This window comes from Hesperophylax consimilis, chromosome 27, assembly GCF_061612785.1.
Source record: "Hesperophylax consimilis isolate HC1 chromosome 27, BYU_Hcon_1.0, whole genome shotgun sequence".
Taxonomy (NCBI): domain Eukaryota; kingdom Metazoa; phylum Arthropoda; class Insecta; order Trichoptera; family Limnephilidae; genus Hesperophylax; species Hesperophylax consimilis.
The window spans coordinates 24,817,225-24,835,384 of NC_142862.1; the positions used below are offsets into that span (position 1 = coordinate 24,817,225).

General features: G+C 34.7%; 1 protein-coding gene across 1 annotated transcript in view; it reads right to left on the reverse strand.

The window, feature by feature from the left end:
- Positions 1-16,762, reverse strand: part of fra (neogenin protein frazzled) — a 255,958-nt gene extending 239,196 nt beyond the window's left edge. The window contains exon 1 of the mRNA XM_089647815.1: positions 16,447-16,762. Within this exon, the coding sequence (XP_089503941.1) occupies positions 16,447-16,528 (82 nt within the window). The 5' untranslated portion in view covers positions 16,529-16,762. The remainder of the gene's footprint in view (positions 1-16,446) is intronic.
- Between the last annotated feature and the right edge of the window lie 1,398 nt (positions 16,763-18,160).

Sequence of the window (18,160 nt, forward strand, 5' to 3'; positions counted from 1 at the left end):
AATATTATGTAATGTATGGAGTATTATCGTGCCTTTATTGTAGCGTGTCGGGTAGTATGCAATAATACTCTTAGGTGATCTATGTACTGGTATTTATTGGGGAGCTGCTTGTAGCAAAAGAAAGCGGACAACTAACGTGCATCGCCTTTTATAAGATCTTACAAGCATTCCATCTCGCTTGCACTCATCCACATTCGTACAGACATCACAGTTTAGTTGACATGATTATATTTACTTAAATCAAAATCATCAAAACTTATATTTCGGTTGTCTATGCATCCTGCGTAACTCTAGTTAAAAAATAACTCAAATTTGCTTTGAATTGTAAATTTTCAAAATTGGAACAGATATTATCAAGAATTCAAAAAAGTGATAAAGTAGCCACTATTTTAACAGAAAATTATTTGCCAAGTGACCATCCCGTGATTTTAACATGGGTCTGCGCTTGTAAATAATTATAGATAAATTAGGGATACGAAGGTTCATATACATCAATTCAACACCAGCACCTATGGAAATGTAATTCTCCTATAAAATATGTATTTGAGGTCGGCGGCACGGTATTACCTAAACCAACGGAGTCCTGTATAATTCCAAGAATTTCAAAACAAACCCAAACTAACCTGCATACCATTTCCACAAAATCTAATATGAATTCTTTCTATTCGCTATTGTGTGTTATGGGAGTCAGTCGAGTTGCATCCGATGTTAACGACATGATCAGCCGATTGCCTGTAGAGTTGGCGTCCTTTATTTTCAGGAAACTGGACGATAAGTCCTTGCTCTCAGCATCCGAAGTGGAACCGGTCTGGTCAGCGGTCATCAAGGGAGATAAAGTTCTGAGGAACAGACTGCGCAGATATGTGCGTGTTGCTAGAACCTGTGACCCACTCAATCTTAAACGATTCAACAATGAGAAGAAATTCTCCAAACCCAATCATGGGACAAGTTTTGGTTTCACTGCTGTGAACTCTTTTGTTGTTGGGACTAGCAGGCCACTGAAGAGGATGAGGATAGACGATTGTGGCGGCAGTTGTGTACAAAAGAGGAAACTGATTCGCTTTTAATATCTGAACCCTTATAATTATGTTGACCATATTATGCGATATTTGTTAAATAAATATCTCATTTTTATCTAACACATTTTCTTTGAATTTATTTGAATAACTTCTGTACACATCAATGCAGTATTCATTATTTGGGGAAGAAATACATCTATATTTTTAATCGCTGTCGTCGTTGCAATTTCAAAATGTAGCAAAATACTTCAAACACAAAAAAATGCATAATGTTAATACATTTTTTTATTCGGTAAAAGAGTGACTGGAACAAAATTCGTTGAAAATTGATAAAAGTGTGTCGATAAACATTGGTAGCGGATAAAGATAATTCAAATATGAATATATATTTTGCTGATGGTGTGTACATAGCTAATATGATTTTAAATGTTAAAACACGTTAAAATATGGGAAAAACCATAGACTTCCAAATTAATAGACTTGCCCTCACATGAAATCCGGATATCATTTCGACGAGCTGTAGGCAAATCATGTGACCATATTTTGCGCGCGGAGAATACGAGAATGCTTTGAATAAACTACGACATCAGTCATACATTGACCGCCGAAGAGCGCACATTGAAATAAACAGACCCTGCGCAGAAAAGTAAAGTGAGATAAAGGTTAGCAAGGCAGTAGTATTGTCGGACTTTTCTGCGAAGGAACTGAATATTCATTTTTAAACGAACCGCCTGGCGTAGCGTCGCTGAAAATTAGTTGAGATGGTAAATATATACATTTGTGAAGTGTCTAACTAAATAGTATAACAAAATATAAAGTTTTTTAAACAAGCACAAACTTTCGTTTACCTGATTCCGGATTTGTAGTTAAGTTTTTCACTCAGCCAGCAAATTGTGCGATATTGTAAAAAGGACTAGTAAATCGTAAGCAGATATTATTTTCGGGGACTGAATAGTGGCATTACAATGCGAGTTGCCTGTATACCATCAGATTCATTTATTGACAATCGGCGTCTCCCGCGCACACGTGTTTGGTTTGTTCCCCATTCCCTGATAGGCTCGTCTATTATTTTAAATGTCTATAATAAAATACCCGTTGAAGAAAAATCAGTGAATGACACTAACTAGTAGTAACAAGTCTAAAATGTTGGCATTTATTTTATTATTTTTTTCTATTAGCCTACATTATCTATCACACGTCCTCTGCAATAATTTCGCCATTGATTGAACGCAAGTAACGATATAAAATTACAGCATATGCGAAGGGTGCATTTATTACTTTTATTAGATTCCTCGGCACTAAAATGTAGGAACAATCTAATATGAAATAGTTCCCCTAACCCAGAGACCCAGCTACAAGCCATATATAGCAGAGATGGAATTCGATTTATGAAGTATTTTTAAGGGCGTCTAGGAGTCTCTACATGACTAGATCTATGTAGGGCTTTTGTCCAATAATCCGTGTACATACAGAAAAATATCATGGAAATAACTCAAGGGATACGGGGTATAGGATATTGGGTGGATTGTGCTATTGCATTACAAAGCAAAGAGCTTTGAATTAGACAAGGAACCATTCATAATTATATAACTATTCAAAATATTTACCATTGCAACATTCTTCAAGACAATATCAACAAATTATTAATTAGGTGTAATGAAAATAGACTTTACTTAAATATCTCAAAATGTCAAATAGTTAGACTTTCTCGACTAAAAAGTTCAGTGATTTTTGATTACAACATTGATAACATTGCTCTTGAGGGCAAATCAAATCTTTCATTTGTTAACCACATAACAGAAATCTCTAATAAGGGCTTAAAATTGGTGGGATTTATAACTAGGCTAACCAGAAATCTTGACAATATAAAGTGTATTGAATTGTTATATTTTGCCTATGTAAGAAGTCAACTTCAGTACAATTCTCCTGTCTGGAACTCACATTATAATATGCATGTACAAGCTGTAGAAAGAATACAGAACAAATTCTTACGTTTTATAAATTTTAAAATAAGTATTCCAGCAATTATGTTGAACTACAACACTCTGTTAAATTATATGAACATGCTCAAATTGTCAGACAGAAGAATTTTAACTCACTTGGTATTTCTATATAATATTCTAAATGATTTAGTTGATAGTACGGTAGTTCAGAATTGATTAGCTTTCGGATTCCACAACGTAATACTAAAAGTCAGGATTTATTTCAGTGCAGAAATTCTGGGACTAACTACCATATGTATTCCTCTTTGCCCAGAATACTAATGGAGGGAAACAATTATACCAAGTCAGTGGACTTCTTCAATTTATCTTTAAGCAAATTGTTGTAACACGTAATACCCGGAGGTTCAAAATAAAACACATGCGGCGATGGTGGGTCCAGATTGACCCGGCTGAAATGATGAAATTAAAAGGCTTTTTAAACAAAGTCACTAAAAAAAATCACAATACTAGAAATGTGCCCGATTGGTTGACAACATCTGCGCGGGACTGTGAGAGACAAAGACGGAAGGACAGAGCAAGAGATATGCTGTTTCGTCGGCTGCTCGAATTCAACTGAGAAGAAATCGAATTTTTGCGTGTTTTTATACACAATTATTCTAATAACTTGTTTAAAACGTGTCCGATTTTAATCATTTTTGAGTCGAAATGTGGGTAAATATTTGATGAAAGAATAGACAAAAGGAAATTAGCCTAAACGAGATATTTGCGGCAAAATCTTTTATTTAAAAAACACTGGGTCAAATCAGACCCATCACCGGAGTCGAGGTGTTTTAATGAAGCAATTCAGTTATGTAAAATAAATAATGTATATTTCTTAATATTCACATGTAAAAACCCCGAAAAAGGGCGTTAATAAATAAATAATTTACTACAAAACTAATTTAAGACCAGTTGTAAAATTCTACGACGTGATTGTATAAGTCTTACTGAAGTTCGCTTTGAAAGCTCGTAACTGTTTTGGAGATGTCAAAAAACTAATTTTACTCTCGTTATTAAATCTTTAAATATAGTAAATTTTCATCATAAAAAGACAACTTTATTCAGAATAACTTTCTTAATAAAAGAAAAACTCCCGACTTCGGGGAATTTATATATTACGTCAGGGAATATTCCCGGGTGTATATTACTAACTGTGGGTTCATAACCGGTATTTCAGTATGCTCGGAACGTTATTCGTCAGCTTATCTTTGTCAGGGTTCCTCTCAAGAGCAACTTGACGTAAAAACATCGGTCAAAGCGAGCTTAAAAATTAACTGAAATACCGGGAAGAGGTTTGGAGCAGGATGTGCAGGACTGAGCACTGGAAGCGAATAGTGAAGGACCGCAGCCAGCCGAGAGTTTTTGTGACGTGGAGGCTAAATCCCATCCGGGGATATATCCCGGATCACGTACACGTGATGACGTTTTTAAGATCCGTTAGTGTGTGATAAGTGTTTATTTTATTTATAAAATACATGATAATACATTATAACATTTATTTATGTATGATACATTAAATCACCATACTAGGCGACTGCCTGTTTCATGGTGACCAATGGAATATATTTATGTGAGGTCTAGTGCAGTAGCGGCCAGCTAATATGTGCTCCCGAGCGCCGAACATCCAATAAGATTTCCGACATGACTAATCACAATATGAAACTCGGTTCGGTTATAATATCTCATTCAAAAGGTACCTACTTATTAAGCGCGCTTAACTTGCAGACCGACTTTGACTTGTGCCTATGTTCGTAGCAGTTCGTTTTCGATTGCGATCCAAAATTTAACTGCTTTGTCGCATATTCTGTGGAACAGTCGAAAGTGTGGGTACATACCAGTGCATACTATTCTTTGCAAATAATACCATATCATGGACGGCGTTCGGGGTTTTACCACCACATCAGAAGGAACGGTTTATTCAGTAGAAAGTTAAACTAAAACGCGTATGTTTAATGTTATTGTCGATATCGTGGTTTCAATTTACCATCTGCTATTTTCAGCGAATGTTTCGCTTCTTCGATACAAGCATTTAAGATAAAATTTGTCATTAAGAGATGAGTGATGGTCAGATTACTTATTATCAGTTTAGTCAGTAGGTACTCGCCGTTGCCGGGCGCGGTCTGTTGAATTAAAAAATGTTCTTACTCTGCGAAAGTTTTTAAGTTTAATTGCAGGTTATATCGATCTTGTATATCAATTATTAATAAGGTATATCAATTGCAGGTTATACTAATTTATGATTACTTTTGTGTTTGTTCAAAGTATAAATTAAGAATGAGTTTGAATGTGGAATACATTAAGAACAATAGGTCGAGTTTTGAAAACAAAGTGATAATAGAAAATGCCGGTCCACCTAAAATCTGAACTGATAATAAAACAAGAGTGAAAATCTGGATCGAAGAAGTTTACTCGATCATTTAACAAAACAATGTATAACAAAGCTTCGTAGCTCTGTGCATGTGATCAATTGAATAGTTTATTTTGTTTTACGTGTTTAATTTACGATGTTGATTCAGTTTGGACAATCAGCGGTGTTACTGATGTAACTCACCTTTCTTAAAAAATCAAAAAAACATAATTCTTGTCATTTACATTTCCAAAAAGTTTTGAGCTTACAGGTTTTAGGAAATGTTGACACCAGCATGCAATTGGATTCAGGCTACCGTGCCTAAGTTAAACACCATAATGAGCTATTTAATAAAAATCGATACAGGTCGAATTTCCCAGAACATGATTTCAATGTGACGTTTAAAACGTATGACTTCCTAAATAAAGTTCAGTAAAAGTGAAAGATTTTTCAAAAGCTAACGGCGCTTTATCAATTTTACAAATTTTTTATAGTACTTGTTTATTAGAAGACTTTCCCGAGACTGTGAAATTACTAAAACTTTTGTGCACCATTCATGACCTTTGGAATGACCTCAGTTGAAAGCCAAAGATGTTTCTCAACGTTAAAAATAATAAATCTTTTTTAAACACGTTGAGCCAGGACAGACTGAACGCACTATCAGTGTTAAGCATTGATAGAGGTCTTCGCTACACAAAAGGAGCAGAGAATAGAACTTCTTTATAAATAGGTACGTACCTTTATTTAATTTATTTTATGACTTAATGTTGTAATCCGGTGAACCCCCATATATTTTGACCACCGGCCGCCACTGGTCTAGTGTGAACATATCAACTAAATGGTTCCATGATAATTCAACACACTTTTAAAAAGTGATATAAAGTCATTAGAAACGATGAAAAAAAATTTAAACCTAACCTACTTAACCCAGTTAATAAAGTTTTTGTTTCATAACTTCCATGACTTTATATAACTTTTTAAAGATGTGATGAATTATCATTGTGATGATTTATCCGGTCACCCAACAAAATATATAAACGTGTTGAAAATAGGAAGGATTACAGAACAAAATTTATAACGGAAATAGAAAATATAAAATAAAACAGAAAAACGAGAAAATAAAATAAATAAAAAAAGAATAAAGAAGAATAAGACATACTATTATGCAGGATTCGATCATATACGCACATACATCCAAACACACACACATATTCATATACATAGACGCATACATATTCATATGTATATATTTATGTAAACACACATATATTTTACCGATATTTACAACATTATATGTTCCTTACTCTAACATTAAAAAATATAATTGCATTAATACGCTAATATCCAATGCTTGCATACGTTCACTGCTAACTAGTAAGTACTCAGGTGCAAATGAATAGCATATTTAATGGTTTGCCTTTGCAAATTGCCGAAACCCCCTTTGACGTGAAATACCAAAATATTACATGATTTCCGACCAGACTTTGCAAAACTGAACAAGAACAATATTTACTCACTCATAGAAAGGTCACTATTCAACGTAATTTTCAAATAAAATACATAATGTATTCATTATAAAAAATTTACAAAAAAACTGTTTATTTATAAACAAGTTCTGCTGCGTAATTATTATTATTATTATTTAAGCATGACAGCTGTTTCGCCTTCTGAAGGCATTATCAAACTGTGCTCAGGAGATATGAGAAGGTGTAACTTCTTACACAGCAAAACTCGTTTATAAATAAACTGTTGTCGTTTTTTAGAAAATGAATAATATATTGTTGAATATCTCTAAATAGTATAAAATAAGTGTTGGCAATGAGCTTCAGAATTTTTTTTTACGACTTGTTCATAAAACATCGACTTTTCTCTACTTTTATAAATATAATATTCATGTATTATACAGGGTGTATCGGCACGTACCCGACAAACTTTAACCAGCTATTCCTTAGCACATTTGGAGTAAAAATGCTATGGGCACTTTGCTGTCCGGTAACATTTTTTTTAATAAAAAATTTACTATTCATATTTTCACCATATGTCACCAATGTTTTATCCTTTGTCAAAGTTTGAAAACCCGTCTGGCAATATTTTGTTCTAGTTTCGTTGAATAATGCACGTACGTACCTACGTTGGCGCGCTTTTACAATCACAACGAAATGGCACGGCACCATTCGTCTCATTTTTAACTATTATTATTTAGTGTGTACGAAAGAGCGAGGACACTTTTCGACACACTTGCTAATAACAGCTGTTGAACACGAGAAACAATGCAAATGACAGTGACGGAGTGTGGATTTTTTTATTTATTTTTTGTTTTTAATGGAAAAAAATGTTACCGGACAGCAAAGCGCCCATAACATTTTTTACTCCAAATGTGCTGAGGAATAGCTGGTTAAAGTTTGTCGGGTACGTGCCGATACACCCTGTATACACAAACCTTCCAGAAGAAATTCTCTAAATGATAGTGAAAACTCTGTCAAAATCCATTGCGTAGTTTAGAAGAACGAAGCGCACAAACAGACAGTTTTATACTATTTAGAGATATTCCCTTTCGCCTACGAACGCAATGTTTTATCCCATTTGCAGACACATTGTAAATGTTCATTGCATAAAACCATATAATAATTCCAACCCCTATAGAAAATTTTCGTACCATATGTTTGTTTGCGCACAAATAATTTTAATGAGAATTTTCATAACCCAAAGCAATTATTTTCATTCATGTACACTCAACTGCACTCGAGGCATTCCTCGTCAAAAGCATACACAACTTTTCGAGTGCCCCTCCCCTCTATATGGGACTGCATCGATGCATACTCGAATCTGTACGGGGAAAGGGCGAGGGCTGTTCGATAAGTGCGGTGGGTTTTTGCGGTCGAGTGGGTCCGCTTACAATTACCAATATTTACTTTTCAATGATTACTTTTGCGAGAACCGCAGGCGGATTTATTTCAATCCATTGATACAACACGATTTAGGGAATTTAAATCCATTTCATCGATAGGTTTAATTTTCTGATTTTACATCTTTTTACTAAATATCAAAAATACTAATATCGGCCATGTGTCTGTGTTTGTAACTCTGTTTCAATTAACTCGGATTTTCTTTGAATTTGTGTCATTTTCAAAATTGGAACTCATTGTGTGAAGAATAGGGTAATTTTACTGTTTTTTATTATCCTAAGGTATTTTAATTTTATTTATAGGTTGACAAATAAATTTTCTATAAAGATTTAAAATGTGCCCTTTTCGATTTGCCGTAAAAACGTCACGCCGGGCGACCAGACATTGGCGTTTTATGATTGGTTTTCTATGCCAAAATGACGTTGTAGCCAGTTGGAATCGTTTCGGAATGTGCGGTTTTAGATCGGTGTTGAAATCAATTATGGAAATTACGTATTTTAGTACTATAATTATAATCAGAAAAATAAAATACTTCTGGCAGCCTCTCCTATCGGAGGTTGGCAATCACCATGGCAACCATCACCTTACAGACTGCAGCCCGAACCACCTAGCACAACTGCATTCGTGCCAGTCACACAAATGTCAAACATCAAATAAATTGTCAATAATTAAAAAAATCAAAACGTAAAAAACGTTTTAATTGCTTTGGCTGAGGATTGAAACTTCCTTCGAGGGACCAAAGTCAACCGCGCTACCGACCTTGCCAGATTCCAATCGTGTTTTTTTTTAATAACAAAAAGATATACGAATTACATTACACAATATAATACAGTTATTAATTACATAATGTATGTATTTGATGTACCCCCATAAATAAGCAGGGCTTGTGTGTATTAAGAGGAATATGAAAGCCAAAAGTATTTTTGTTCTTACGCCTTCCGTAATAATAATCACGCAACTCAGATTGTTTGTCTTGTCTGCGCGAGGCAAGGAATTGTAAAATAATAGAGTTGCCGAGCACGATCTTTTGACAATCACAAAAATTACAAAGACGATCTTTTGACAATCACAAAAATTCCCTTTGCCCATTTTCACGGCCGACACACAAAACATATTTCAAAACTACCTGATTTCCAAGACGGTTTTTACCTTTCGCCCGAAATTTCATCAACTCGAAAAATTGGCAGTGGTTCTATTATATTATCCCTTCATTTTCCAAACTAAACCTTCCTTCCGGGAAAAGTATTAGGTATTAGGTTAGTATTATTCACGTATTGCGGGACATTAGCAATAAATATATACTACACACAATTGAGTAAAGACTGAATTAAATCTTGACAAATCCCAAAATTCAGAACATATTTTAACTAACTAATCAAACATCACAAGGGTAGGCAGAGAGGACAGATGGCCAAACAACTCGGATTTGGCACACACGCGTCGCCTTATTCATTCATACATATCCTTCTGTTATTCTGACTCTTTTTATGGCCCGACTCAAGTATTTGGTTAAGGCGATGCACTACGTCGTGTAATTTTTTTTTTATATTAACTCCACACAGGAGGCCCTGAAGAAAATAATTTCCCTCAGGGCCTATGTCATCTTTGGGGATGCTGTGAGGAGGGTCTTTTTGTGGAGAGGAAGGAGTGAACATGGGTCTTGAGAGTCCCATGTTTTGGGAGGGAGGAAACACAGAGACCGGCAGTTCGTTCCACAGCCGAGCTGTTGAACTTAAGAACGAATCGTAGAAGCGACCCGTTCTCATGTGACAAATGTCAACCGTGTACAAATGTTGGGCGCGCGTTTGGCGTGTATCCCGACTACGCACCGGTGCCGAAGGGATCAATGACGCTAGTTCCTTAGAGCATCTTCCATTGTAATACCGATAGAACAAGGTTTTTGTTTGTTTTTAATGTTTTTAATCGAGCCGCTATCAATAACACACCTTACGTAGATGGCGATAAGGCTTAAATTCTCGCTTAACACCATCCACCTGTTTTGATTTATGCAAGAAAAAAACATGGCCAAAAAGTGCCTTTTATTTTATTTTGTGGATGTTCAGACATAAATATTTAAATGTTTTTCGATCATTTTATAAATAACTTAATTTTCCACATTATACAATAAAACCATAACTGAAAATGGGTTCGAAAGTAAGAGATTTTGAACTTTAAAGCAGTTTTCTCAGGCCTTATACATTATATTTTCTGGGCTTATAAAAAGACTTATCTAAAAAATACTAGATTATTTCAAAGGCCAAGATGTATTCTACTCGCAGTATTTAATTAAAGCATCTGAAACATTTCTAGGCGACCAAATTTTCAAACAAAAAACACATGATTTTGCATTACTACGTATGGCATCGCCTTAACTAACACACTCCTTTCTTCGTTTTTGCTCTACGTGCTCAAACCATCTAAAGATCCCTTTGTTAATATTACTCATTAAGCTTAACTCAACCTTGCATTTTTGTGAATCTCCGCATTTCTCACACGATCATACCCTGTTTTACGACACATACGCCCCAGGGATCTCATTTCCACAGCACGCAGTCTATTTTCATACTACAGAGGTAGAGGCCAGTTCCATGCTTTTCTGTCATAAATCAGGATAAGTACCAGCACTCCGTTGTGGACTGCTAGCTTCGCTTCTTTGGACATTTTTTGTAAGCGCCAACCGCGTCCAGTCAAAACCTCCTAGATCCCGTGAATGTAAATGGTACAAATTTGATGACATACAATTTTGAAACATGAGAAAGAAATAATAAAAATAAAATTACATTAAAAAATAATACATGCAAGAAACAAAATTAAAAAATACAGCAATTTGACTGGTTTACAAAAATACAACTTCCATTTAGGAATAGTGTTGAATAAAGTCTTTTACATGATCCACAAAATTCGCAAAGTTAATATTAAATATATCGACACCACCTAAGTATTGGTTTCTCATAGTGTGAAACCGTTGTATTGGGGAGTTCGCAATGTAATTTCGCTTATGGGTGTTGCATTGGAATAGTGTATTTTGTCGTGTTGTTATTGTGGGTATTCGTAAGTTTATGAGCTGCAGAAGTTCGCTTGAATTTCGAATAAAAAAGTTAAGGACGGGTTGTTTCGGAGAATTTGAACAATTCATCAAATTTCAACGTTCATTTTCGGGTTCTGTGAAAGACTTATTCAAGTTCTGTTTTTATATCATTGTGGGCTAGTTGCTTGACAAAACTGAAATAGAAACAGAATTTGAAAATGAACGTTGAAATTTGATGAATTGTTCAGATTCTCCGAAACAACCCGTCCTAAGTCGTTTATTTTACGCCTGTCTTCCAATGTGTGTATTTTTAGAGTATTTAATAAGAAATAATATTGTAAGTCTTCTAGTGGGATATAATATAATACCTGCATTTAACCTTCTTTAAATATCTCCATCAGCCTATCCATCTCAATAATAATAATAATTAAAAATAATAGAAAATTTACGAAAATTCCACCATAATAATTAATGGCAGGTTTACCCTGTTCGACAAGGGGTGAGGTTTACCCCGGTCTGGAGCTGTGTAGACCTACGTGAACTCCTAGTCCCGGTTACTGTTACCTATTATAGCTAACATGCCACAGTCACTGCGGAGTCAGGTCGGAGATAAAGTAAATATGATTTATATTATTTGCCCGCCATGTTCCCCGGATAAACACGCTAAATAAACTCCGTGCCGAGCGTTCAAATTATCAAATACTCGTATATATTATATTTCGCGACTAACACTTCCCACCGCAGAATTCCCTTAAGGCGCTTGTTACAATATTATAGCTTCTAAACGTAACCCATTTTATCATCATGTATTGTTAAATTATCAAATACTCGTAAATTATAATATTATTACACGTACATACATGAACCTACTCGTTCCAAAATCCTGTTTAAATCTAACAATACAAGGACTGAGCATTTCAAACACTCGCTTGTACATAGATTACATAAAATGTAGATACAAGAAGGCTATAATATCATATATTTTGTTATATCTGTTCTTACTTAGCAGATTTAAGGGTTGGGAACTCTTTGCTAAAAAGTAAAAGGTTCTACGTATAATTGTATTTATTTACGTTATAAATAATTGGTCTGGATTTAGCTACACTGTTCATTACCCGAGGGTTGGTAATTCTCTGGTTCGTTTGTTCCCTATCACTATAACCTCACATGCATCTGTTACACTCTAGCTACATTTGACGGATTCTGGAGTAAGCTCTATGACTAGCGCCATCTATCGCTTAATTACTCAACTTATTACCATACATCACAATTTTCAATCAATATTTTTGACCCAAGTCTAAATATACTCGTATAATTAGACTTAGTGCCCTGAAAGAATCCAGTACAAATTGTGCTGGATGGTTTTTAAATCCGTTAATGAAATGGCCCCACCCTACATCTCTGAACTATGCGTCCCGGAAAACACTGGTCTGAGGCAGTCAAATCTTAGTTCAGCAACATCATCAGCTGTAGGCAGACTGATGGAACCTAAGCGCAAGCCAAATACTAAGTTTGGTGATCGCGCTTTCGGAGCATCTGGGCCGAAGGCTTGGAATAAACTCCCTCCGGAACTATGATCCATAACAAGTCCAACAGAATTCAGGTCTAAACTAAAAACTTACCTTTTTAAGCGGTCATACCCTTAAATTAAATATACCATTCCTGAGAGAAAGTCCAATTATATCCAATTTTCCAAAAATATGTCCTAAATCTTGTATCTAAATTTCGCTAATAAACAATTAGTTAATGTTAATTAAGTATAAATCTTAAGTGACCTACCAGGTAAGTGTGGTACCGTATATTATCTCCATATATGTATAGTTAGTAATAACTAATAACATAGATCATTGTAGAAATGTATTATATATTTGTACTTGAGTTGATTTTGCACAAAAACGGCTCTATACAAATCATCCAAATATTAGTGTTATTATTTGTATTTAGTTATTTCTCCTACTTCTATATCCTTCTAGAGCTTGTATTAATTGTTTACTTTCTGTCGTCATTTGATTATACTTCTATACTGTGACGTGCAATTATTGTTTGTGGTTATTTATACCGTGGACATTAAATTATTAAATTTCGCGACTGAAATGCCACCGCAGAATGGGGGTATTTTCACAAACCGTGTGTGGAAAATATAAAGTTTATTTTTCTAATCCTGATCATCGTACTAAAATGTGTAATTTTAATTTGAGAGTTTCGAAATCCATATTTCGAGAATTACCATCACCAGATGTGGGTTGAGCATAGACATATGAATATTAGTAGACCTGCCCTAAGTGATTAAAAGCGTATTATCCCCACTCCCCATACCGGTTCCATTGGAGCCGGCTGTGCTCGCGTATGGCCTCAAGTGAAATTTGAAAACGTGACGTCATCATTCTTGTGCGAACTATGGTCGAGGCATCATCGGTTCATTTTACGAAATAACACGGCAAAATGTTGACTTGTACTATGAAAACTTGTAAAAATAGATGTGAAAAAGAGAATAAACCCAATTGTCGTATTACATTCCATATATAAGCATTATTTTACTTTATTTTAAGCATATTCACATCGTATAATATGAATCAGTTGTTACTATCACATCGAGAAACGTCTGGACGCGAAACACAAAGCTGGTTGGTTGCTGGGAAGTAAATTATGAACATTTATAAAAGTGTCTTAACTAAATACTTAAACGAAATATTCGAATCTGAAAATGAACCGAATTTTTTTGAAATTATAATATCACCATTTACTTTAAGAAGTAAATGGTGATATTATAATGCGAGATGCCTATTTACTGTCAGATTGATTTATTGACGAATCACAGTCAGCTTCACTCCCTTCGTTCTTCAACAGTTGATTTTACCCCTCGCCATTATCTTCTCGTCTATTAATTCCTATGTCTGTGGGGTTGAGTGATTTTGCTTGGGACGGGAATTATACCGGCTAAGGTAAAGCACGGTTTTCGCACTCAGTCAAATGTTTGCGTTTAGTGACAATATTGTGACAGCTAACGAACTTTACATTGCGATCTTTCAGAAATAGGCACCGCTGACAGAGACAGAGCTTAAAGTGTGGACTGTGGACTGCACAAGCCAGTCAGTATTTGGTTGACTTTGACTTTTGACTGGCTTAGCAAACTAAAGTATTTTATATTAAGTACCTATGAGATGCTATATACACGGGAATATAATTAGAAAGGTAATAAGATCGTTTTGAAGGACTATTGTATTACAACACTGTTTCCAATTATTATTGAATTTAAAATCGCAGCATCTCCTTTGTATTCCTTGTTCTCCAAAATTCCAAAATCCTGTTCCAAAGTCCAATACTGTTTCCACTTGCCGTCGAATCGAAACGTCTTTAATGTGTTCTCATATCTCTTCGAGTAGCAATATCCCAATTCTGACCTAATCTCAATATTCCAATACTGTTCCCAATTCTGGTCTAATCACGACATTCTAATATTGTTCACAATTCCTGTCGAATCGCAGCGTCTTTATTCTGTTCCCATATCTCGTCGAGTAGCAATATCCCAATTCTGACCTAATCTCAACATTGCAATACTATTCTCAATTCTGGTCTAATCACGACAATCTAATATTGTTCACAATTCCCGTCGAATCGCAACTTCTTTAATCTGTCCTCACGTCTCGCCGAGTTGCAATTTCCCAATCCTGTTACTAATTCTGACCTAATATCAACATTCCAATTGACTGTTCCCAATTCTGTTATAATTACGACATTCCACTACTGTTCACAATTCTGGCCTAATCACAACATTCCAATACTGTTCCCAATTCACACCGAATCACAACATCACAGAAACATACAATGCAAATTATAACATTCCAATACTGTTCCCAATTACTGTCAAAATCCTTTCCCAATCTTGGTCTAATCACAACATCTCAATCCTGTCCCAAATATTGTCCCAATCACAACATTTCAATGCCTTTCCCAGTTCCAGTCAAATTGCAACATCCCAATCTTGTTTCCATATTATTTTTTTTGAATTGCAACTTGCAACATCGCAATTCTGTTCCCAAATATTCCCGAATTGCAACATCCCATTCCCAAATCCCGTAGAATTGCAATATCCCAATTATTTTTCACGGTAATAATACAATGTTTGTAATAATTTATACATACTTTATTATATTTTCAAAACTAGTTAGACAAAATCAATGAAACCTTGATTTCGTAGCCTGGCGATAATACTGATTAAATTTGTAACTTGACCTGACTTTTACGTGTGGGCGGACCACTTATACATAATATTGTTATTTAAATTTTATTCATAAAAATATCAATATATTAGCAGTACATACATTGTTACACCATTTTAAAAACTAATTGGTTAGCTCTATTTGGCCATTATGGCGACTTCTAGATTCTTGGTACCTACCTATTGGCCAATCCATTATTTAATAATGTGTTTGTAATATGTACATACAATCAATAAATAACAATAATTCATATAATATACCGTAAAAATATGTATTTCATGGTTCAATTTGATTCAATGTTATTTAAAACTAATTTTGCCGCGAATTTTTGGGAGATTTTTTTGCAATTAGTAAGTACCATCTTCCTACCAACAATATTATCAACATTTTTACACTCAATTTGAGAACCTCACAAAACACAAATAAATACAATATTAAAGTAAATTTATTGAAAGTGGATATTTTAAGATAAATGTAATGGTTATCCGATAAATTTCGAATCAGCAAATTGATTTCGATAAAATCATAAATAACCGGATTTCTCTCGAAATGTGAACAAAATTTGACAAGAGGGCAATAAGAGTTTTCGATGCTAATCTTTTAAATAAATCTTTGGCGTAAACCGTTTGTATAAACAAAATTATGTAGTTTGAAATATCACACATTTAATGGACAAGTTTTATATAGGGACTTGGATATTAAAAGCTGTTTATTTCCAGCAAGTCACGGACATGAAAGATATCCACGCAATGTTGATAAATGGGCCCATTGTCCTTACGAGATAACTCGGCCCAAATTTATCAAAATAAAGTCATTTTGATTGAGTTTCTTCATTGATGAATGTTTCCGTGTCAGCGGATGATGACCCAATATCTAATATCTCCGATAAGATACAGATAATAGTAACATTTGTGATTTGTAAACTAGCAAGTCTCGAGTCTTACCTTGGACGTATGTAAACAAGCAGACTGCTGTGAAGAATATCAATTTATTCTGGTTTAATCCTTTTGCACCGGTCCGAAACATTGTGCCACACTGTTTAAACACACTAAAGTTGATATTTTATTTCATCTTTGCACATTATTTCATTCAGTTTTCACGCTTCTGTCAGAATAGAACACAGATCACTTCGCACAACACACCGCCATGTTCGAGTTCAGTCTCGCGTTGAGGAAGCAAGGAACTCGTAGTTCGCTTCCAAACCGCGATTTTATCCGTTTGAAATATCACACAGACGACAGACTTGAGGCGGTTCGGTAATTTCGGGCTTACTTCGCTTGCTAGTTTCGGAATATGACAAGCAGCGCTAGCATCGCTGTTCCAAACATGAAAAACAGTACCAGTTTGACTGCCGGCAAGAGAATCGCAAAGCGTTCCAACACTAAATGATATGTTTCAAATGGCTCAATAATTATTTAAATTAACTGTTCCCCGCCACACGTTGCTGTGGCTCAGTCTGTCTGTGCAGATAGATAAACAAAAGTGCGTGTTGCTTTTACGTCCAACAGATCCAAACAGCTTAAAAAATATTATATGTCACAGGTGACATTTGTATAATAATAATAATATTTGGATGATTTTTATAGCGCCATTTTTGTACAAAATCACCTCAAGGGCGCTGTACAAATACATAATACATTTCTACAATGATCTATATGGAGATAATATACAGTACCATATTTGCCTGGTAGGTCACCTAAGATTAACACTTAATTAACTAATTTATTTACGTTTAATAACACACGCGTATTCAAACGCAATGTTGTGTCAAAATTTCATAGCAATCGGTGTAGAACTTTTCGGAGACTTAAGATTTTGAACAAACGAATATTTTATAATATAATTTGATATAGATAATTTGATTTAATTTAATTTGATAATATATATAATTTGATATAGAAGATAGAATGATTGGCGAATAAATCTTAAAATAATCATATTTGTATTACAATGTATTTATTGCAATTGATTGTGCTTAGAACATAGACACGCCCATGACACGCCACTTGCGCACAAAAACTAAATCGATGAACCAAACTTTTATTTTTATCTGAACGGGGCTTTACTTCTTAACCGTCTCTTCAACTCTAACGGCATAATCATTTCATTTACTCATGCATTAGGACGATAATAAAACATTATTTTATTATGTTCATCCAAAATGGCACCTTTTTTCTTCTGTAAAAATATCATTTTTCTAACAAATTATTATAAGCATCAGATACTCGCCTGAAATATCCATACAAATTGAAAATATCTCCCGAGTAAAAATAAATGCCGCCGACGGGAATTGAAGCCGCACCTTCTGACGTCCGGTCAGGTGCTCCGGACCACTGAGCTACGTCGGCTTATTCCCAACCCGCCGAATAATTCAATATGTACAAGTACTTCAATCGACAATTACTGCTTATAATACATATATTTATATATATTTTATATATAAAGAATAAGCTGACGAAGCTCAGTGGTCCAGAGCACCTGACTGAACATCAGAAGGTGCGGGTTCAATTCCCGTCGGCGGCATTTATTTTTACTCAGGAGATATTTTCAATTTGTATGGATATTTCAGGCGAGTAATTAATGCTTACAATAATTTGTTAGCCTTTGTGCTATGTATAAAAACCTTGTTTTATAAACATTAGTTTATCGTTCAACAAA